General features: G+C 41.0%; 2 protein-coding genes across 3 annotated transcripts; one reads left to right on the forward strand and one right to left on the reverse strand.

Annotated features, from left to right (window-relative positions):
• The first annotated feature begins 1569 nt into the window (after positions 1 to 1569).
• LOC5499958 (lysine-specific demethylase 5A) lies at positions 1570 to 20243 on the forward strand. Of its 2 annotated transcripts, none has more exons than XM_048726662.1 (24): positions 1570 to 1827; positions 1919 to 1996; positions 2298 to 2357; positions 2524 to 2586; positions 3516 to 3584; positions 3713 to 3823; positions 4096 to 4215; positions 5534 to 5866; positions 8337 to 8504; positions 8644 to 8916; positions 9857 to 9949; positions 10580 to 10668; positions 10893 to 11175; positions 11250 to 11562; positions 11768 to 11834; positions 12038 to 12159; positions 12501 to 12769; positions 12973 to 13119; positions 15397 to 15517; positions 15887 to 15974; positions 16369 to 16507; positions 16910 to 17089; positions 17730 to 18692; positions 19040 to 20243. In XM_048726662.1, the coding sequence occupies exons 1-24, from the start codon at positions 1672 to 1674 to the stop codon at positions 19655 to 19657; spliced, it is 4923 nt and encodes a 1640-aa protein (XP_048582619.1). In that variant the 5' UTR covers positions 1570 to 1671; the 3' UTR covers positions 19658 to 20243. The 2 variants fall into 2 exon arrangements, with proteins under 2 accessions (XP_048582619.1, XP_048582625.1); XM_048726668.1 differs by having other exon boundaries at positions 8337 to 8495.
• On the reverse strand, positions 19917 to 22700 carry LOC5506271 (RYamide receptor). Its single transcript, XM_001626947.3, has 2 exons — positions 22468 to 22700; positions 19917 to 21958 (listed from the first exon to the last, which is right to left on the reverse strand). The coding sequence occupies exons 1-2, from the start codon at positions 22586 to 22588 to the stop codon at positions 20955 to 20957; spliced, it is 1125 nt and encodes a 374-aa protein (XP_001626997.2). The 5' UTR covers positions 22589 to 22700; the 3' UTR covers positions 19917 to 20954.
• Between the last annotated feature and the right edge of the window lie 106 nt (positions 22701 to 22806).

Raw genomic sequence — 22806 nt, forward strand, 5'->3', positions numbered from 1 at the left:
TCCGTAAATATGGCCAGGGGGAAAAGACAAAGACGAAAGTCCACACCTCTACGGCCCAGCCACGTGACCGGTCACACACATGACAAGACACACACATACCTGTCAACCTCCGAAAATCTCAAGGCTTGAGAATTTTTTGGGGGGAGGGGTGGGTATAACCTCGCAGGCGTTTGCCGTAAAGAAAGCTTTCGCGAACAAATCCACTTATAGATCTCACGAGGGTGTTAGATAAATTGCGCTGCGCAAGGGAATAATTGTTTTAAATATTTTAAAAGAAAATAGGCAAAATGACGATTTTCTATAGAATAATTTTTCAGAAGCGATAACAATCGCTTAAAAGCGGGAGATTTGGTGCTCAACGCGGGAGAGCGGGAGAAGGGGCCCAAAATCTTGAGACTCCCGCCTAATGCGGGAGAGTTGACAGGTATGCACACACACACACACACACGTGTCAGAACATGCTGGTCGAATTTGTCCTGAGACCTAAAACTGCAACCTTTTCACCAACCTTTTCAGTTTAAAAAAGGGGGGCCGAAGCAAAAGTTTCAAGAAAGGGGCCGGACTCATTGTTCTTTCGTGGATTTCCTTAAGCTTATATTGTTATTTTTTAGCCAAATGACCTCCGAAAATCTCAAGGCTTGAGAATTTTCTTGGAAGGAGGGGTGGGTATATTCATTTTGGGGGGAGGGGTGGGTCTAACCTTGCAGGCGTTTGCCGTATAGAAAGCTCTAATCCACTATATCTCACCAGGGTGTTAAATAAATTGTGCTACGCAAGGGAATTATTGTTTCATGTATTTTCAATAATAGAAAATAAGCAAAATGACAATTTTCTATAAAATAATTTTTCGGAAGCGATTTTTTCGAAAATCGCTAAAAAGCGGGAGATTTGGTGCTCAACGCGGGAGAAGGGGTCCAAAATCTTGAGACTCCCGCCTAATGCGGGAGAGTTGACAGGTATGCACTCGGCCCACCCCTAGATCCGCCCCTGTTTGCTTGCAAGCGTGATTTTAGGACTAAGTACGCAGCTGCTTTGTCTTCTATTATCTTTGTTCTACAAAGTTCTTTTGTCTCTATTCTTCTCGTTCTTTGTGTCGAGGTGCGGATATTGTTCATTTGCCCAATCAAATTGCAGCTTGTAAGAGCTGCGTACTGACCCGGGGGAGTAGATTTTAGTACTGAAACGGTATCACATTTGTAAACGTGCTTTGTCGGTCTCCTCGTGGTCGCATTTTTGCGTGACTTTAGGCACGATTTCCTTCCGTGTGTCTGTCAATAAAATATAATTGAAGACAATATTCATTGAAGCGCGATGAATCATCGCACCATTTGCAAGGAAACTATTGGGAAGATACATCCAACGAAAGTATTCAAATCGTGTGAAAATATTGTTCGCATTGTCTATTTTATTCCATACGTAATTTTGGCACGCTTTTATATTTATGGGGGGGGAGACCAGGGGAGACACGACTCCAAGGCATACGTCATGCCTTTTGAAATTTTGTCCAATCAGAAGATATTATTTATATCACGTGGCCTATGAAGGACAATAGGGGCCGCAAAGGCCGTCAGATGAGATGATTAGTCCATTTTAAAAATGGCGTTGGTTTAGGCAGAAATGTGATGTCTTTGTTTTTGTGATGCCTTGTTGGATACTGGAGAAAATTTCGTAATGTTAGACGAAGTAGAGGAGTTTACGTTTATCCCTCCCCCAGAAGCTCCCGTGTTTGAGCCCACAGAGGAGGAATTCCAGGACCCTTTAGCTTACATTGCCAAGATAAGACCTTATGCCGAGAAAACAGGCCTTTGCAAGATTCGGCCACCCCCGGTAAGTTCGGACTTCCTTTCTTTCACAAACTTATTGTGATAGTTTGGGAATGGATACGGGTAAATCCATAACATATCTGTGTTCCTTTTAGGACTGGCAACCACCCTTTGCGGTGGATGTAGAGAATTTTCACTTTACTCCGAGAATCCAACGTCTCAATGAACTAGAGGTAAGGGGCTTTATCCCTTCTTGTTTTTCATGTTCTTCTGTTGTTTAACTGCTCCGTTTTTCATAATTTTTTCGTCCGTCAGTATTCGTTTTATTGTTTTTAGAACTCCCTGGTCTATGCACTACGATATAAGAAAGTTATCTGGAGCTTAAATATAGCTAGAATTTGCGTTAGGATGTGTTTTGTTGGGCTGGGTTTAGACATAGTGAACGGCACTTCACACACATGGTCCCCTCTGTCCCTCCCTCACCATATTTTGTTGTCCAGCAAACTAATTTTTCTCGTATCTTTATAACCACAGGCAAGGACACGAGTTAAACTCAATTTCCTTGATGCTTTGGCAAAGTTTTGGGAATTACAGGTATAATTGCGATTTTCAAGAAGCAATTTACGACTGCATCACTAACAACCAATGAGTTATATCATAGTTGAATCATTTCGACCGCCATCTTTTTTTCCGCATTTCATAGGTAATTCTTTTTGCCCTAATGGTTTCCAATTTCCCCTTTTAACTTTTTATTTGTTAGGGCACCATCTTTAAGATCCCTCAGGTTGAACGAAGGAGCTTAGATCTGTTTCGTCTTTACAAGGTGAGAGACAAATCTTGAGTGTTCATGGAGGGAAGTTCGCCCCTGACATTTCTGCGTATAAAGACCTTGTGTTCTGCCTTGAGCAAACTTCTCTCTTACACGCAATTTTATCTTCCCAAATAAATCAAGTTGTACTGTATTTACCACCAGCTTTTGGATCCTCTCTAGAACAAACAATGTTTTTAAAGAATCTAGTTTCCAGCAACAAAGTTTCTACCACTAAAACCGTGCTTTATTTGTCAGTAAAACATATACAGATGTTATGCTATAAGACTATGATGTCTGCCTGGTATCTTAGATTATAAATCGGACTTTTAGTGTCAGACTGCACTAGGAATTGATAATTTCTGGAGCAGGAATAGACATACTGATGGATGTGAAGACCTTAGTCTTGGTAAAAGAATGGTTATGAATGTCAAGATTCAATAGAGCAAAATAAATCTAAGGGCTGATCTGTACTTCAACCAGTGGTTGTGGTATTGCCACCTACTAAAAACAATGGCACTAGCGACCCATTTTATTATATTGTAATAGTTATCAGCAATCAAGGCAAGGCCCTTTGCCATTTAGCTAGGGATCACATTGAGTCGGCACACTTATGTCAGTAAATGTGTTACAAGATTTATTACCATATATTGCCACATTGACTTCTTTGCCTCACACCCTAAAGTACTTGTAATTCCTGTATTCCATGAGGATTTTTCATCCAGGCAGTAAAACCTAGGTTTGATTAATTCCCAAACTCAAGTTGAATAATTATTTGCCTGGTGTATCATATAATTTTTGAATTTCTATCTTTTTATTTTTATTCACAAGTAGCAGGTGAAGATCGGCTTAAAGAATTTATGTTCTGACCATTAGAAAAAAATCCAAGATTTTCATCAATCCCGTTGGTTTGACTTTCTTATTGTGGCCTTTTCCCCTTGTAGACCGTCCATGAAGAGGGAGGATTTGAGCATGTCACCTTCAAGAAAAAGTGGTCCATTGTTGCAAGAAAGGTTTGTTCCTGGAGATTAGATTGATTAGATACATCAGGTTTTATAATATAACATTAATTATATCTAATAGCATGATTAATCTCTCTCTCTCTCTTTGTATTATGTAACTGTTTTTTTTTTGTCAACAGATGGGGTATTCTGTGGGTAAATCAGCCCCTTCATTGCTGAGGATGAACTATGAAAAGTACCTCTACCCATATGACATCTTTCAAGTTGGTGCATTCACTGGAGAAGCAGTGGTACAAAACATGCAGTACTTTACAAATACAAATACAGTAGATGCTATAGAACATTAGGTTTGACAAGAAATGTGGTCAATTAGAAATGTTGTTTGTCTAAAGCCAGGCGCACACCATGAGAAAAACTTCACTCGTGCAACTTGCTCCCTGCCTTGCGAGGCCAAAAACACAGTTCATGCTCACTGTGTGCGCCGGGCTTAATCTACCTGTTTTTTGTTTTTATCTATAAAATCTGTAAAGCTGATTTATTTTTTCTCGTGTTTTTTTAATAGCCAACAGTTGAGCAGATGAAGAAAGATGTGAAGGACTTTGAGTATACCCCAACACAAACCCTTAACACAAATTACCAGGCCTCACGACGAACAAGAAGAGTCAAGATTGAAGACACAGATGTGAGTACTGGTACAATATGCCTAAGCCATGCTAAACCAACCAGTCCTATATATCCTTGTTTTATGGTATTTGTTCTTTCAATTATATATGAAATATTAATGTATCAATATGCAAATATCCAAATGGAAGTGAATTTCATAATAATGGCAATTTCTTTGTATAGTTTTCTATAATATTTTTAATATTTTAAATATAGCTAGATTAGATTCTAAATCATATTATTTATTAATTATCTGACTATTTATTTCTTATAGTGTCCACAATTAGCTTTTTTAGCTAAACACTTTTGACACTTAAATAAAGTTTATGTATGTATGTATGTACCTCTACTTCACCAGTATCCTTGGAAGAAGGATCTCTTAAGGAGACACAGTTTAGCTCTAAGATTATTCCATACAATTTGCCAATTTTTCTTTATGACTCCTGCTTAAATAATTCCCATGGAAACCAATGTTTTATTTAGTATTGTTGTGTATCTTATTAAAGTAATTCTCTTGAAATAGGTCTACAACCCAGAATTTTTTAAACTTGGCATAAACAATATTGAAGTTAAGATCTTTTAAAAAATGTAATAAAAAATTAGTGTACCAACCTCCTTTTGACAACAGAGGGGCATAGAGTTGACGCGTTTTTACTGATCGCGTGAGGAAAAATCCCAACTTTTCGTTTTGAAAAATAGTGCCTATAGTCTATAGAAAATTAAGTTCTGTTTGTCAAGCTATTAAAATCTGATCTCCCAAACAATAACCCGTAGTAGCTAACGTTCAAAACAAATCACATTTAAGAGATTGATTTAAAAGACACTGTTTTCGTCACTATCATTACTGTAAAAAGAGCCATTTTGAAGTATTTTTACAGCTTTTAAGAGAAAATGAACAAACTTCTACAACCTAACTTTATTTCTCCTTTCAGTATATCATTTTTTCCGTATATATTTAACTATTTGAGCAAATAAAAATGGGGGTAACCATCTTTCTGTCAAATCGATTTTAAGTGAAAAACTTGCGCCTTTTGCTTTGTTTTCTTGTACAACTGTGGCGTCACACACTTAATACCGGAAAATTTGAACAAATAGTTCACACCTCTATGCACAGAAGGGGTGCGCAGTGCAATTCAAGGGAATTACCTAGGCATTATTATTTCGTTTTGTGAGTTTGTTAGGAATTTACTCTGTTTTTGTATTGTTGAAGCTGTTGTATTTTCCAGTATTAAATAAATGTTAATTTTCCATAACATGGCATAATTTTCAAGCTGAATAGTTTCATTAGTTGTCAACAACAATGACCTTTTCTCAAGTATTACTTGTTTTGTCTGCAGGAATCCATTGACTATGACAGCAATCCTGAACTTAAGAAACTCCAATTCATTGCCCCTGGGCCCAAAATGGCAAAAATAGTACCCAACCCACAAGAGCCTAAACTGAACTTCAAGCAAATGGCTCTCAAAGCAAACAACCCTGCGTCTACAAAGCCATCTATTCCACTTGACCCCAATGAGTCATCCCCTGCAAAGTCAACCAGAACAAAGCACAAGGATAGCAGTCAACTCAAAATCGAGAATATCAACATGGGTAAAGAGCCAGAGCTCACTAGAAGGCGACCAGTCCGCCAGGCCAGCATTCGCAAGCTACATAAAGCCAAGGGTCAATGGGTAAGGGCTCAAAGTCTGGGCTGTAGCCCCTGTTATAATAAGCCAACTGACCAACTAATGAGAGCCTGCATAGCACCCTAGCTGTATAATAAAGTCTCCTTATGTTACTGTTTTCCTTTTTTGTCTACTTCTAGGTCTGATTTTATTGTGGAATATACAGTATCTAGTTGAATATGCGTGTCAAGTCCATAACAATATGGGTTTTATTAACATGTATATTTGTGTTTAGGTCAATGAGTATGTGTGTCAAGTTGTACAATATGGGTTTTATAAACATGTATATTTGTGTTTAGGTCGATGAGTATGTGTGTCAAGTTGTACAATATGGGTTTTATTAACATGTATATTTGTGTTTAGGTCAATGAGTATGTGTGTCAAGTTATACAATATGGGTTTTATAAACATGTATATTTGTGTTTAGGTCAATGAGTATGTGTGTCAAGTTGTACAATATGGGTTTTATTAACATGTATATTTGTGTTTAGGTCGATGAGTATGTGTGTCAAGTTGTACAATATGGGTTTTATTAACATGTATATTTGTGTTTAGGTCGATGAGTATGTGTGTCAAGTTATACAATATGGGTTTTATAAACATGTATATTTGTGTTTAGGTCGATGAGTATGTGTGTCAAGTTGTACAATATAGGTTTTATTAACATGTATATTTGTGTTTAGGTCGATGAGTATGTGTGTCAAGTTGTACAATATGGGTTTTATAAACATGTATATTTGTGTTTAGGTCGATGAGTATGTGTGTCAAGTTGTACAATATGGGTTTTATAAACATGTATATTTGTGTTTAGGTCAATGAGTATGTGTGTCAAGTTGTACAATATGGGTTTTATTAACATGTATATTTATGTTTAGGTCGATGAGAATGTGTGCCAAGTCGTCAATATGGGTTTTATTAACCCATTCGCTCCTGGGATAATAGCGTGCACGATTCGCCCTCTCCCTGGGAGTTTTCATGAGTTTTGCAAATTCGCTCGAGCAGAAAACAAAACACATATGCGCAGTAAATTGCGAGACAATATTACATAAAAGCAAATAGTGCATCTTATTCAGAAAAAGATAAGGAATCCGATGGTGTAAAAATTAATCTGTAAAGAACTAGGAAAATATAAAAACTAGGCGATTATTTAACAAGTTTATTGAAATTTTATCAATTTAGTGAACATGAAGAAACAAAACACAACTTCTTATGACAAAATTTTTTTTTTAATAAATACATAAATCAATACAAATTTTAAATAAATGTACTCACAGTATTACTGAATACATTCCGTGAGTTTATTTCATAGATAGGATTTCTAGACTTGGTAAAACAAAGACATTTTATCAACAAGTTTTACGATTTCAAACTGCGTGTTCTGGACACAGCGACGGTTGAACTTTCTATCGATATTTCATGTTTAGAGAACACAATCTTATTGCTTTCCGTGGATTTCCCAAACTCACAATTAGTTCACAACATCTTCAATGTATTATCAACTGAAAGTATTGATTACTCTTTGACTTTCCTTAATTATTATTTAGCAAGATTAGAATGGAGGAATATAGAAATGATTCAAATCGTTCGCACTGATTTTGTAAGTCAAATCTATCGTTCTCAAACAGAGCAAAAATAAAACATGCAAAATATTCGGGTTAATCCATCTAAAAAACCCTTTGTGACATCATTGTTGCCTTGCAGATGTTGTGTGATCCAGTAAAGGTTATTTTTGTACCATTTTGACCTCATGAAATGATTATTTTGAGATGAGAGCAACCACACGTGATCTAATTATTGAATTCACCCTGGCCTGATTTAGCCAAAATAAATATCATGATATAGGTCTTAATACAAAAATAAGAAGCCTCCATTCATACAGCAGAGCAGACTTTTAGTGGGTAGATAATTCATTCTCACCGGACTAGAGGCAGTGTACTTCTCAAAACATGACAAAATCTCCACTGTGAGACTCCAAAAGTTAGATTTCGCTGTCAGAATCCCGCGTGAACTCAGATGTCTTTACGCACTATTTCCCGTCATTTTTCATTAAAACGATCTTCTCATGGGCTGTAATTATCCTCTCTGGAACTATTGTGTCAAGTTTTCTAATTATCTTTCTTTACCAAGCCTTGAAAGCGAGAAAATAATGAAAATATTGCGATTTTCAAGCGCTACCGGGTCTCTAAGAATTCAACATGGCGGCCGCGCGAGACAAGTGATTTCACTAGAAAGCATTGTTCTATTGTTTGGTTGCTAGGAGATGCACAAAAGAGCTCATTTGATTGGTCAATTCTTTGTTATGCTACAGCTGAATTTCCAAAAGCTTTACTCGCCGGGGAGGGGAACTAGAGAGGTTTTTCTCTCGCGCGCTAAAAACGTCCAGTACAGGCCTGTTCAGGGAAATAAGCAGGTTTTTCTGACGGCCGGTACAGGCCAGTTCAGGGGTCAATGGGTTAACATATATATTTGTGTTTAGGTCGATGAGTATGTGTGTCAAGTCTGTACTAAAGGGGATTCTGAGGATTCCATGTTGCTATGTGATGGCTGTGATGACAGTTACCATACCTACTGTCTCATACCACCCCTAACATCAGTACCTAGGGGTGACTGGAGGTGTCCCAGATGTGTGGCTGAGGTACTGGCCGTAAGTCTTTCCTATAATTTGTAAAGCTGAATCTGATATATTACTCACAGTGGAACCAGCTTTAATGTATTCCCTTATTGTTATTTAGATGTTTATTTTTGGTTTACACTGTTTTTAATTTGTGCTAATAACCTTGTAGGAATGCAATAAGCCGGTTGAGGCATTTGGCTTTGAGCAGGCCAAAAAGGTATACTCCTTACAGTCCTTTGGTGAGATGGCAGATGAATTCAAAAGGGATTACTTCAAGATGCCCCCTGAAGAAGTCCCTACTGAGATAGTGGAGAAGGAGTTTTGGCGACTGGTGTGCTCTATGGATGAAGATGTTCAAGTGGAGTATGGTGCTGATCTACACAGTGCAAAGCATGGTAGTGGCTTCCCAAGGAAGGGGGAAACACATACACCTGAGGAAGAGGTACAAAGCACATTGTGCTGTAATAGTTGTGGTAATGGAAGTGGCTTCCCAAGGAAGGAGGAACACATACACCTTAGGAAGGGGTACAAAGCATATTGTGCTGTAATAGTTGTGGTGATGGTAGTGGCTTCCCAAGGAAGGAGGAACACATACACCTGAGGAAGAGGTACAAAGCATATTGTGCTGTAATAGTTGTGGTAATGGTAGTGGCTTCCCAAGGAAGGGGGGAACACATACACCTGAGGAAGAGGTACAAAGCACATTGTGCTGTAATAGTTGTGGTAATGGTAGTGGCTTCCCAAGGAAGGGGGGAACACATACACCTGAGGAAGAGGTACAAAGCACATTGTGCTGTAATAGTTGTGGTGATGGTAGTGGCTTCCCAAGGAAGGGGAAAACACATACACCTGGGGAAGAGGTACAAAGCATATTGTGCTGTAATAGTTGTGGTAATGGTAGTGGCTTCCCAAGGAAGGGGGGAACACATACACCTGAGGAAGAGGTACAAAGCATATTGTGCTGTAATAGTTGTGGTAATGGTAGTGGCTTTTCAAGGAAGGGGGAAACACATACACCTTAGGAAGAGGTACAAAGCATATTGTGCTGTAATAGTTGTGGGGATGGTAGTGGCTTTTCAAGGAAGGGGAAACAGATACATCTGAGGAAGAGGTACAAAGCATATTGTGCTGTAATAGTTGTGGTGATGGTAATCATGTTGTAGAATGATGGTGTTTGATAATGGTGCAGATGGATTTAAATGATAGATGGCGATGATAATAATAAAACAAAATATTGATCAGTAATTAGTCAAAATATTTTTTTTACTTTAGGTAGTTTTTTTTTAAAGAAGTGTTCAGGTGATTGGTGATAAATAAGTGTTTAGTAAGTAAAGTAATGAGCAACAACTATCCGTTTGATGTTTCTGTTTTTGTTTTGACAGTTCTATGCCAACTCAGCTTGGAATCTGAACAACCTTGCTAATCTGGAGAAGTCTGTCTTGAGCCACATCAGTGCTGATATCTCGGGAATGAAGGTTAGAACAGATCTTCTGCATTGTTCATTTCCTAGAGCAGTTGACAACTATGTTTGTTATTACATGACTGTTCTGCTTTCTTTATATTTTCCCTGGCATTACCTCAGTTTTGTTTATTGTGAGGTTTGATCTATTGACCTTAAGATGCATTCTATATTTTATTCAGGTCCCATGGGTGTATGTTGGGATGTGCTTTAGTAGCATGCATTCTATATTTTATTCAGGTCCCATGGGTGTATGTTGGGATGTGCTTTAGTAGCATGCATTCTATATTTTATTCAGGTCCCATGGGTGTATGTTGGGATGTGCTTTAGTAGCATGCATTCTATATTTTATTCAGGTCCCATGGGTGTATGTTGGGATGTGCTTTAGTAGCATGCATTCTATATTTTATTCAGGTCCCATGGGTGTATGTTGGGATGTGCTTTAGTAGCATGCATTCTATATTTTATTCAGGTCCCATGGGTGTATGTTGGGATGTGCTTTAGTAGCATGCATTCTATATTTTATTCAGGTCCCATGGGTGTATGTTGGGATGTGCTTTAGTAGCATGCATTCTATATTTTATTCAGGTCCCATGGGTGTATGTTGGGATGTGCTTTAGTAGCATGCATTCTATATTTTATTCAGGTCCCATGGGTGTATGTTGGGATGTGCTTTAGTAGCTTCTGCTGGCATAATGAAGACCATTGGAGCTACTCTGTCAACTACATGCACTGGTAAGTGTAAAACCTTGCTGTACACCAGCAAGCAGTACACCTTGAGAATGGCATTTCACATGATTTGGTTGTTTAGAGTGATTCCATAAAGTATATGACTTGTATTGCATATTTTATGAATAGAGCTATATAGGGTGGGCTCTATCTTCTAGGGTGATTCTGGCGTGCATGTTTTTATTTAATTGTCGTTGTACAAGGGATTCACCTGTTGTTAATTTGGGTAGGGGAGAACCCAAGACTTGGTATGGAATTCCTGGAGATGCTGCTGAGGAATTTGAGATGGCAATGAAAGAGGCTGCACCAGAGCTCTTTGAAGCCCAGCCTGACCTCCTGCACCAACTGGTGACCATCATCAGCCCTAATGCCCTCACTGCCAAGGGGGTGCCTGTGGTCAGGACTAATCAACATGCTGGGGAGTTTGTCATCACCTTCCCAAGAGCATACCATGCTGGCTTTAACCAGGGTTATAATCTGGCTGAGGCCGTCAACTTTGCCACTTCAGATTGGGTAAGTGTTTACACACCGATTAAGACTTGGTGTGTAAGCAAGAAGAAGTAAAACATGTTGCTTGTTACTTTCAGCTTCCAATTGGTCGTCATTGTATCAATCATTACCGTGAGATGACCCGCAATCCAGTTTTTTCTCATGAGGAGCTTGTTTGCAAGATGGCTGCAGACCCTGATGGTCTAGATCTTGACCTTGCCAAGGCAGTCTATGATGAGATGCTGGCCATAGTTGAGACTGAAACTAAGAGAAGGAATACACTCCTAGAGAATGGTGCCCAGGAATTTGAGCGTGCAGAAGCATTTGAACTTCTGCCTGATGACGAACGACAGTGTCAGATATGCAAGACAACTTGCTTTCTGTCCGCAGTAACATGCAAGTGCTCTGAGGGTAAACCCCAAGCTACTACTGCTTCAAGTTACTCTATTTCCTTGTACTGTAAATCAGCTAGACTGAAAGGTCCACTCAAAACAAAGAAAATAGCGTCACCTTGTCTTTGCTAGCAAGGGGGAACAAACCTCTGCATACAATGTTCATCTGAAGTTTCCCAGTACTATAGAAGGTAAAGGTGTGATGTGTTTTATGTTATTTTCAGAGAGATTAACCTGTTTGGATTGTGCATCTGAACTTTGTGCCTGCAGGCCTTCAGACAAGACGTTGAGGTGAGTAAATACCCTACTGTTTGAGTCAGTTTTTGTCAATCTACAAAGAAACTGTTCCATAATAAATAAACAGGCCTTTCATTGTCAGTGATACTGTAAACAAACTGAAAATCGTTTTGAAATTAATATGAAACAAGGAAGATTATCATAGTCTTACCAAATCTCGTGTGATAATTTTTAACCTTTCACCCTATTATAATAAGGTATCGCTACACCCTAAAAGAACTTCCATCAATGCTGTATCGACTGAAGCAAAGGGCTGAATCATTTGATAACTGGGCTAGTGGAGTCAAAAGGATTTTAGAGTTAGCAGACAACAAAGTCAGTAAGTACCAATTTCTTTGAAATTTAGTATTCCTTGTTTGGCAGAATTGCTCTTAGCAATTAGATTAAAAAAACAGTGCGAGGTTAGAGTCACTGGTTTGAGCATAGCCTATGACATTCCATGTGCTAAAACTCTCGTAAATCAAATGAGGTCATTATTCACTGGAAGGTTCTGCTGTGTTGTGCCTGTAAACAGAATAATCACCTAGCCACCTGATCTCAAAAATTTATTATCATCTTCACTCCATATTATATTGTGCAAATCCTTTGATGTTAAACCAGATACAATAATATTTCTTATAAATATTTTTTGTTTAAGTTGGTATATATGACAAATTTCAGGTGTCGCTGAGCTTAAGGAGCTAGTTACCACAGCTGAGCAGAGTCAGTTTCCAGAGTGTGACTTATTAACCCTGTTGAAAGGGGCTGTGTCTGAGGCTGAGCGCTGTGCTAGTGTTGCCCTTCAGCTGGTTAGCAGAAAGCACAGGACCAGGCATAATCTACCTGCCACACACACGCCAGTGGCCAAACTAAGCCTTGAAGAGCTACAGGCCTTCATGCAGCAGTTACAGGGCTTGCCTTGTGTGATACGGGAGGCAGATCTTGTGCAGGTGAGTCTGGCATCTTAACACCACAGTTGGCCAAACCCAGACAGCCAAAACGTTAAGTGTATGTCATGGAGTCTTTTTACCATTGACAATCATGAATACTGTACCCTTAGTCCGTTAAACTTTTATCTGGAAACAATCCTTTAGACTCTTGTTCTTTACTTCAAGATCATAAAAGGTCACACGCATGATGTTTTTCTTTCTAGGACCTTATGATGCATGTAGAGAGTTTCCAGTGTGAGGCCCAGAAGGTCCTGCAAGAGCCTGTACCAGATGTTGACAAGCTTCAGCAGCTGCTCGACACAGGGGGAGGGCTAGACGTAGAGCTGCCCGAGATACCCAAACTCAAACAGGTGCAGCACATACCCTACCTACCGTGCTATAAGGCATTTGGTGAGATCAGTACATACACTACCTACCATGCTATAAGGCATTTGGTGAGATCAGCACATACACTACCTACCATGCTATAAGGCATTTGGTGAGATCAGCACATACACTACCTACCGTGCTATAAGGCATTTGGTGAGATTGGCACATTCACTACCCACCATGCTATAAGGCATTTGGTGAGATCAGCACATACACTACCTACCATGCTATAAGGCATTTGGTGAGATCAGCACATACACTACCTACCATGCTATAAAGCATTTGGTGAGATCAGTACATACACTACCTACCATGCTATAAGGCATTTGGTGAGATCAGCACATACACTACCTACCATGCTATAAGGCATTTGGTGAGATCAGGACATACTCTACCTACCATGCTATAAGGCATTTGGTGAGATCAGGACATACACTACCTACCATGCTATAAGGCATTTGGTGAGATCAGCACATACACTACCTACCATGCTATAAGGCATTTAGTGAGATCAGCACATACACTAACTACCATGCTATAAGGCATTTGGTGAGATCAGCACATACACTAACTACCATGCTATAAGGCATTTGGTGAGATCAGCACATACACTACCTACCGTGCTATAAGGAATTTGGTGAGATCAGCACATACACTACCTACCATGCTATAAGGCATTTGGTGAGATCAGCACATATACTACCTACCGTTCTTTAAGGCATTTGGTGAGATCAGCACATACACTACCTACCGTGCTATAAGGCATTTGGTGAGATCAGCACATACACTACCTACCGTGCTATAAGGCATTTGGTGAGATCAGGACATACCCTACCTACCATGCTATAAGGCATTTGGTGAGATCAGGACATACCCTACCTACCGTGCTATAAGGCATTTGGTGAGATCAGCACATACCCTACCTACCGTGCTATAAGGCATTTGGTGAGATCAGCACATACACTACCTACCGTGCTATAAGGCATTTGGTGAGATCAGCACATACACTACCTACCGTGCTATAAGGCATTTGGTGAGATCAGCACATACCCTACCTACCATGCTATAAGGCATTTGGTGAGATCAGCACATACACTACCTACCATGCTATAAGGCATTTGGTGAGATCAGCACATACACTACCTACCGTGCTATAAGGCATTTGGTGAGATCAGGACATACTCTACCTACCATGCTATAAGGCATTTGGTGAGATCAGCACATACACTACCTACCATGCTATAAGGCATTTGGTGAGATCGGCACATACACTACCTACCGTGCTATAAGCGAAGCACGGGTGGCCAAGTGTGTTAGCGCGTCGGCCTCTCACCGCTGTGGCCAAGGTTCGAATCCTGGCTCAAACTGGGGATTTTTCCGGGTTCCTGCCTTGGTTCGAATTTGTGTCACAAGTGAGTTGAAGTTATTCTCCCGTGTTTCCAGTCTTCTCGGATAAGGACACTAAACCGGAGGTCCCGTCTCTTCAAGCTGCACTACATTAACCTGAACCGAAGGGACGTAAAAGAACCACTGGGGACGCAATAAACCCTCTGGCAGTGACCACCCCCAGTGACAGTGCTTACAATGCTTACTAACAATACACTCAAGGGGGTACTTGAATTGGAGCCTAGCTCTGTTGTGCCTTCCGCACCAGTATAACTGGTGGAAATAGAATAAAGAATCAGCACATACCCTACCTACCATGCTATAAGGCATTTGGTGAGATCAGCACATACACTACCTACCGTTCTTTAAGGCATTTGGTGAGATCGGCACATACACTACCTACCATGCTATAAGGCATTTGGTGAGATCAGCACATACAGTTTAGTTTATTGGCTTTGTCACACAAAAATACTACGGTTTACAATAGGAAATAAACAAAATAAAGAAAATAAGAAACAATGTAAAAAACAGGGAGTAAGCCCTAATTGAAATTCTTTCCCAACAAATTACAAACAATAAAAATTCTAAAACGAAAATAAAAATTAAATTACATAAATTTAAGCTTTATGAAATTATGGAGGTTGCTAAAAAGCAAGTTTCTCCAATTAGTGAGTTGTCAGCTGATATCTGAAAGACGAAAGCGTAGTGCAGGATAAGTGAAGGAAGACTATTCCAAAGTTTGACAGTTCTAGGGAAATACGAATTCCTGTAATAATTTTGGTTGTGAGTGGAAAAAAGGCGGTTATTGTAGTGTAGTGTATGTGCTGTTATAGTTGTTGTTTTTCACGAAATCGTCTTTTTGTCCATTGTAGGAATTGTGCCAAGCACGGTGGCTTGACCAAGTTGGAATCACCTTGGCCAATACTGAAGTTGTATCATTTGACACAGTGTTGGAATTGCTAGAAACTGGAGAAACGCTTACCCAAAGACCAGGTACTGCAAAACACACAGTATGCTGTTTCCATCTTGATTACCGGTTTCAGATTTTAAACTCATAAGAATAGAAACTTATAAGATAACACTTGTGAGCGAAACAGATTGGTCTAGGGCATCCTGTGCATGTCTGTTAGAGATACAGTAACACAGGCATGAAGGCAGAGTGCTGTTTCCATAGATAGTTCTTAATAATGAAGACACTGGGAATGTTGGGCAAATGAATGCAAGCAAATGATTGGTGGAGGGGGGAAGCTGATATGCGCTATTGTTTAGAGAGGTTACTGCCCTAATTGATCCCCTAGCCTTTGCTTAGTGAGGTACACTGGCTGCTTAGTCTATTAATGTTTTTATAATAATTTATTGCAGCTGTAGCCAAAGCTGTGAGCGAATTAAAGGAACTTGTGTCCCTTGGCGAACAGTGGGAAGAAAAAGCAAAATTGTGTTTGCAAGCCAGGTATAGTTATCACTAGTCAGTCCGTTATTGCAAAAAACGATGTTTACCACCTTGGTGGAGAATGGGGAAATCCACATTTTATTCATTTATTCAATTTAAATTCATTCAGTCATTATCGCTTTTACTGTGTTTAAAGTTACTACTGTATGGGTCGATTTTAGACATGATGGAATGGAAGTCCCTTCAATCAAATGCATTGACTATTTAATAGTTTTTAACTCTACAAACTTTGATTGGTTTAAATCATCTTCCTCTGAAGGAAGAATAAATTAAGATATAAACGTTTGTCGAGTTGGCACCTATCTTTAAGGCGGAAGAATGTTCATTTTAGTTTGTAATACATATTGCAAGTGGTAGTTTTTAGGAGTTCTAAAAATGCTTGTTGCTTTTACAGGCCACGCCATGTAATGGCCACTGTGGAAGCCATTGTGAAGGAAGCATCTAACGTACCAGTGTACCTGCCCAATGTCAGTGCCCTGAAAGAGTCCTTGCGCAAAGCAAAGGAATGGTCAGACAAGGTGGACCAAGTACAGGTAGGTCACAAATTACAGTAGGCGACATTTATAGAAATCAAGTGACTTTTTAGTGACAAACTCAATCCTAAATAAACACAGAGATGGCTTGACCGTTACCCCAGAGAGCGATGAAAAATAAAATCTAAGCCCCTTTCTGGTACAGACACTTTCTTGCGGATTCTTAAGCGCTGAATTAAGCCCTTTGTGTAGTCGTTATTTTGCCGCTAAAAGTTAGAGTGCAGTTTATTTTGTGTCCCAAATAATCCCATGATTTCTCAATGCAAGTCGCCTATTCAGGCCAAAATGCTGTTTGACATCATTGATTAAAAAGATGTAGCGCTTTTTACTCTACAATGCGCTGTTACTCAACGGCTATTACACATGTAAGCTCATTTATGTTTTTTGGTTCTTCCTATCCAGAATGATGAGTACTACCCTTACCTCGATGTATTGGAGACCCTTGTGATGCGTGGGAGGCCCATACCTGTGCGACTGGAGCAACTGCCGCAGATGGAGTCGCAAGTAGCTGCTGCCAGGGCCTGGAGGGACAGAGCTGCTAGAACATTCCTCAAGAAGAACTCACAGACTCCTCTACTTGAGGTATGAGCTGTGTGCTAATAATGTATACCGGAAGGGTTCATTTAAATGAAATTAATCGTGAATAAATGAATACTGTGATAGCAAACGAGGTTAGAGTCACTGGTTTGAGCATAGACTATGACATTCCATGTGCTAAAACTCTCGTAAATCAAATGAGGCCATTATTCACTGGAAGGTTCTGCTGTGTTGTGCCTGTAAACAGAATAATCACCTAGCCACCTGATCTCAAAAATTTATTATCATCTTCACTCCATATTATATTGTGCAAATCCTTTGATGTTAAACCAGATACAATAATATTTCTTATAAATATTTTTTGTTTAAGTTGGTATATATGACAAATTTCAGGTGTCGCTGAGCTTAAGGAGCTAGTTACCACAGCTGAGCAGAGTCAGTTTCCAGAGTGTGACTTATTAACCCTGTTGAAAGGGGCTGTGTCTGAGGCTGAGCGCTGTGCTAGTGTTGCCCTTCAGCTGGTTAGCAGAAAGCACAGGACCAGGCATAATCTACCTGCCTGTGTTGTACCTCTAAACAGAATAACCCAGCCACCTGGCCCCAAACATATGTTATGTTAGAAAACAAGAATGAATGCTGACCGATTACAATCTATTTAGCTCATATTTCTATTTGCATTTTTCAGATTCTCTCCCCAAGGAAGGACATAGGGTCGTACAAATCGTGTCCAAAACTCAGGAAAAAACGGGAAAAGGAAAAGGAGAAAGATAAGGAAAAAGAGAAAGAGGTGATCTTAGACTTCGAAGCATTAGACAAGTTCATAGGGCGTAACCCAATGACTCAAATCGCCGAGTTTAGGGAGGCCGAGGCGGCAGAGCTTGAAGCCATCAGAAAACTACGGGTGATGCACGCTGATCGACAAAATGAGGAGGACGCTAGTAAAAGACCTATTGAACATACTGATGGACAATACTGCGTGTGCAGGCGAGGCCCCGAGGGGTTCATGCTGATGTGCGAACTCTGTAAAGAGTGGTTTCACAGTTCTTGCGTGCCTCTACCACGCACGCAAAGTGGTAAGACAGTAGGTAAAGGATCTGCGGGCATTGAAGCAGCCAAGGAACTCAAGTATACTTGCGTGCTATGTCACAGATCAAGACGACCGAGACTAGAGACAATTCTATCCCTGCTGGTGTCACTACAGAAGCTTCCTGTGCGACTCCCGGAGGGAGAAGCCCTCCAGTTTCTCACAGAACGTGCTATGAACTGGCAGGACCGTGCCAGACAATTACTAGCAGACACAGACATCTCAAATATCCTTACTAGTCTCAATAAACCAGAGGAGCCAGCCATTTCTGGTGTATCGGCAGAGAATCTGTCTGCCTCAGCTGCTTTGCTGCGTCTTGCTCAGACAGCCCCGGAGCCTGCTACAACAGGGGCGGATACTCCATCTGAAAGCCCAGCAAATGAAGGGGCCCCTCCTGCAAAGAAGCAGCTGAGAAGACCGGGTATTGTGTTGTCAGATGAGAAGAAGATGGCGGTAAAAGAGATGATGATGGAAGGTGACCTATTGGAGGTTACGCTTGATGAGACGGAGCAGCTGTGGAAAGTTCTACTCAGCCAGCGGACTGTCGAAGACCACGACCACAAGGTCAGTAATTTATAGAAAATAACTACTATTCTACCTAGTTATTGTCCTTAAGATTATTCCCTGTAATGAGTTGCGTGTGTGAAAATGCCTTGTATTTGTGGCAAAGTAATCACTCTTCATCGTAGCGAGGTTAGAGTCACTGGTTTGAGCCCAGACTATGATATTCCATGTGCTAAAACTCTCGTAAATCAAATGAGGTCATTATTTGCTGGAAGGTTCTGCTTCGTTGTACCTCTTAACAGAATAATCAAGCCACCTGACCACAAACATGTTTATCATCTTCACCATCATTTCACCAAAGCAGCTTTGGATAGTTTCTTACATATTTTTTCGTTGCTGTTTTACAGTCATTTGCTGTTAAACCCGAAAAGGATAAGACAAAGCGCAAGCGCCGTAAGAAGGAAGTAGACGAAGAGAAGGGCAAACCAGCTCGACGTCCATCTTCCTCCTCTTCCACCACGAACGCTTCTGAACCTGCTGTCCCAAAGAAACGGCGAAGGAAACAGAAACTCAAATTACAAGAAGAGCTAGTGAATGTGGAAGATGATGACGAGGAGGAGGATCCTTGTGCAGCCGCCTCATGTTCTCGCCCAATTGGGGAAGAAGTGGGATGGGTGCAGTGTGATCAGTGCGAGCGATGGTACCATCTGGTATGTATTGGGCTGAGTTCCGAGCGTGCAGAAGCATTAGACTCGTACCACTGCAAGCTGTGCACAGGTCAGGTAGTAAACCTCACCAGCACTGAGAGCCCGTTGCCGGAATCACCGGACTCGGTGACTGTGGACGTAGACAGTACAACTCCTAATGAGCACACGCCCTCTGCCTCTCCGCCCAGGAGGGAGAGCGCTAGTGGGTCTGAGGAGGGGCAGGCTATGTGTGTTGACCTTGTAGCTCCAGCTGAGACAGAGGTTCCAGTAAACCCTCCACCGCAGGTGCATGTACAGGTCGCACAGCATTCATCCTGATAACCAGGGCTTGTGAATAAAAGTTAATGATAATTATTCGGTAGCGATCGAGCATATAGACGTTTGGAACTGTCCTCGGTTTCGTTTGCTCTAGATAAATCCCTTCGCTACGAAAGATTGACCGCCACTAAAGCTATGTAGCTAATTATTTATACTTTGTACATAACTAAAAAAAACTGCTTATTGAATGATTACTCGATCATGGCTTAACGTAGTTATCTAAAAGTCTGAGAAATCAATAAGAGACTTAATGAATCTATTCAATATCGGACAATATGCTTTATTTCTCGTTCAATATTGACTGTAAATACGTTTCAAGGTGTTATATATATATGATAGTGGTGGTAGTTTTGCTTTGCCATCTATTAATGACGAATAGTCGTCCAGCCCGTGATATGCATAAGCGCCATGCAAGTTGTAGTTAGGTCTCAAGAAGTCGGCGTAATATCTTATTCCGCCACTGACTCGTGCCCTACTATTAGTGTACTACGGTACACACGCATATCACGGGGGAAAGTCGCCGCTAAACGATACCTGCAATTTGGCTGATACAACCACAGTTGAAATAAAAATATCTTCGAGGAAATTAGAAGTGTTATTTTCTCTCGGCGTACTCAGTCCTCGTTCCCCTGGCCCTTCAGGGATATTAGGGTTAGAGGTGTGTGTTGGGGATTTGTGGGGAAGGGGTCATCAACCCGCGCCCTCGGTGTCTGTGAGGAGTGTTCATAAACAGGAAGAGAAGTCCAGAGGAGATTTCCATAAACTTGCACATTCGGTTCGTCAGGACTGTGCGTAAACCCGATTCCTCGAGTTTTCAGGGCTGTGTATGAAACGTCCACCCTCGTGTCTTCAGGGGAGGGCCTAAACTCGCACCGTCAGGGCGGAGTGCGTAAACTACCGCCCTCGGGTCCTCAGGGGGAATTTGCAAACTCGCAACCACGGGTCTTCAGGGGGAGGGCCTAAACTCGTACCTTCGGTCGTCAGGGTGAAGTGCGACCTCGGGTCTTCAGGGGGAATTCGCAAGCTCGCACCCACGGCTCTTAAGGGGGAGGGCCTAAACTCGTACCCTCCGGTCGTCAGGGTGAAGTGCGCCCTCGGGTCTTCATGGGGAATTCGCAAGCTCGCACCCACGGGTCTCAGGGTGTGTAAACCCTGGTTGCATGTTCAGGAACTCCTACCCTTGCGTCCCCGAGGGCGGGATGGATGTGTTCATAAACCCGCGCTATTGGGTCTCCAGAGGCGGGGATGTACTCTTACATGTCCAAAAACCAGCACAATTGGTGATCTGTGCCTCAATCTAAAGGATACCGAGTGTCAATTGATTGACAGACTTCGCATCTTGAACTGCAACTCGACGGAAACATTTCAATGTCTGCTTGAAACCGTTTCTGAAGTTTTCGTTGAAGAAAGCATAAATCGCCATGTTCAGAGGCCCGTTGAGCTGTACAATGCTGTAGCTAACAGGCATCAGTTCCCCAGGAGTTGCAAGTAACAGCACTGGGAATTTTACATTGATAAAACACATGACAAAAAACGGCGTCCAGCAAATCTCGAACACAGACATAATAGCGACCACCATCCATGTCACCTTCTTTGCGGTTCTGTGGGCATTACGTTGCGCCTGTTCTGCCTCGCCTGGGACTTTTCTCCTCCATAGAATCCACGCGATGCATCCGTAGAAACTCAGCATCAGAACCAATGGCAGACCATACCCTAATACCAACACAGCTAGCGCCCAGATTTGCCCCTCTGTCGACTTCTCGAAAAAGCAGTATAAACGCCCAGAATCCGTTGTGTTAGTGACAGCAGGCGAGAAGGTTACTGTCGTGAAACTGTTCCAAGTTAGATCCACCGGGAGTGCTAATGAAAACAGCCACACGAAGAGGATAGCGAATTTCGGCCACCTCGTGCTCGACTTATACCTTAAAGGACTCCGCACCGCGAAGAGTCGGTCCACTGTCATCACCAAGAGACTGGACACAGACAGGAGCGTTCCAACAGAAAGGCCATAGTAGTCCAGTCTACACGTGACTTCGCCAAGAGTTCCCGAGATCCATTGCTCTCCAAATAACGTAGTTCTTATTGCGTGACTTGCTGACAAAATTGAAGTGATGATGTCCCCCAGCGCCATATTGAGGATGAAGAGGTTAGTGGTACTGCGCATGCCCGGTACTACACGTATTGTGTGAATGATGAGGGAGTTGCACACAAGCGAGGCTGTGAATGTTGTCACGGTCAGGGTCATCAGTGCCACCTTGGTCCCCGGGCTGAATTCTCTCTCATTGGCCAACTCAAAATAGACTGTGACATAATAACCAACAAGCAATCGATTAAAAGTGATCAAGAAAATAAAACGCCTCAATTACAACGAATGTCTAATGCTTCTTAGTCTAGCGATGCCTGTTTTACCTAGAGGGCATAACAGGATTTTAGTGTTTATCTTCTTATGTGTCTAAAAGGAATTACTATTTTTCAACCGTTGCCTGTTTTGATGTGGGAGTATTAAAAATGGGATTTATTTCTACAGCCAATAAAACAAGTGATCTATAATATACAGAAAGCCTTGCCGATATTAGTCTTTTCAAAACAAACCGGAATACTTTATTTTTTTATTTTTGTGAGAACTTCGCGTTCGAATGCCGCACCCCAAACCATGAATGTATTTTTTTTGTTTGTGCAGAAATCATATTCCGAGCTTGCAGCAAGCTTTCGATACTAGTATACCAATGTTATCTGTCACATAAAATTAGAGATTAGATATAACCAAACTGCGTGAGGAAGATTCGACAAATAAGTTTTTTTTACAATACCTTTATGAAGATTGAGTTGATTTTGATCGAGCGACTTCGTAATGGAGGGTGTACTTTCTAAACATTCGATGTCTGTGATCCAAAAGAGGCAAGCAAGCACGACCACTAAAAGCAACTTCATTTTAACTACCTACTTTTATCTCTACTTTACTGTACAATCGTTCGTCGGTGAATCGGCAGGCGTTTTTCTTGCAGGAGGCAACACTAAATATGATTAGCCATGTCATTTGCAACCTTGGCTATGCTTGGCCGAGCGGATATGAGTAGCCCAATAGGGGTCTATCTCGGATAACACTCTTTTTTGATGAGTCACTTTGGACTTTTAAAAAAACACAATTT

The sequence above is a fragment of the Nematostella vectensis genome, chromosome 1 (assembly GCF_932526225.1).
Source record: "Nematostella vectensis chromosome 1, jaNemVect1.1, whole genome shotgun sequence".
NCBI classification, from domain to species: domain Eukaryota; kingdom Metazoa; phylum Cnidaria; class Anthozoa; order Actiniaria; family Edwardsiidae; genus Nematostella; species Nematostella vectensis.

Coding starts and splice junctions, on each gene's coding strand:
- LOC5499958 (XM_048726662.1), top strand. CDS start 1,672: ATGTTAGACGAAGTAGAGGAGTTTACGTTTATCCCTCCCCCAGAAGCT. Junction 2,358..2,523: donor CAAAGTTTTGGGAATTACAG/GTATAATTGCGA, acceptor TTTATTTGTTAG/GGCACCATCTTTAAGATCCC. Junction 3,585..3,712: donor GGTCCATTGTTGCAAGAAAG/GTTTGTTCCTGG, acceptor TTTTGTCAACAG/ATGGGGTATTCTGTGGGTAA.
- LOC5506271 (XM_001626947.3), bottom strand. CDS start 22,588: ATGAAGTTGCTTTTAGTGGTCGTGCTTGCTTGCCTCTTTTGGATCACA. Junction 21,959..22,467: donor TCAACTCAATCTTCATAAAG/GTATTGTAAAAA, acceptor ATTATGTCACAG/TCTATTTTGAGTTGGCCAAT.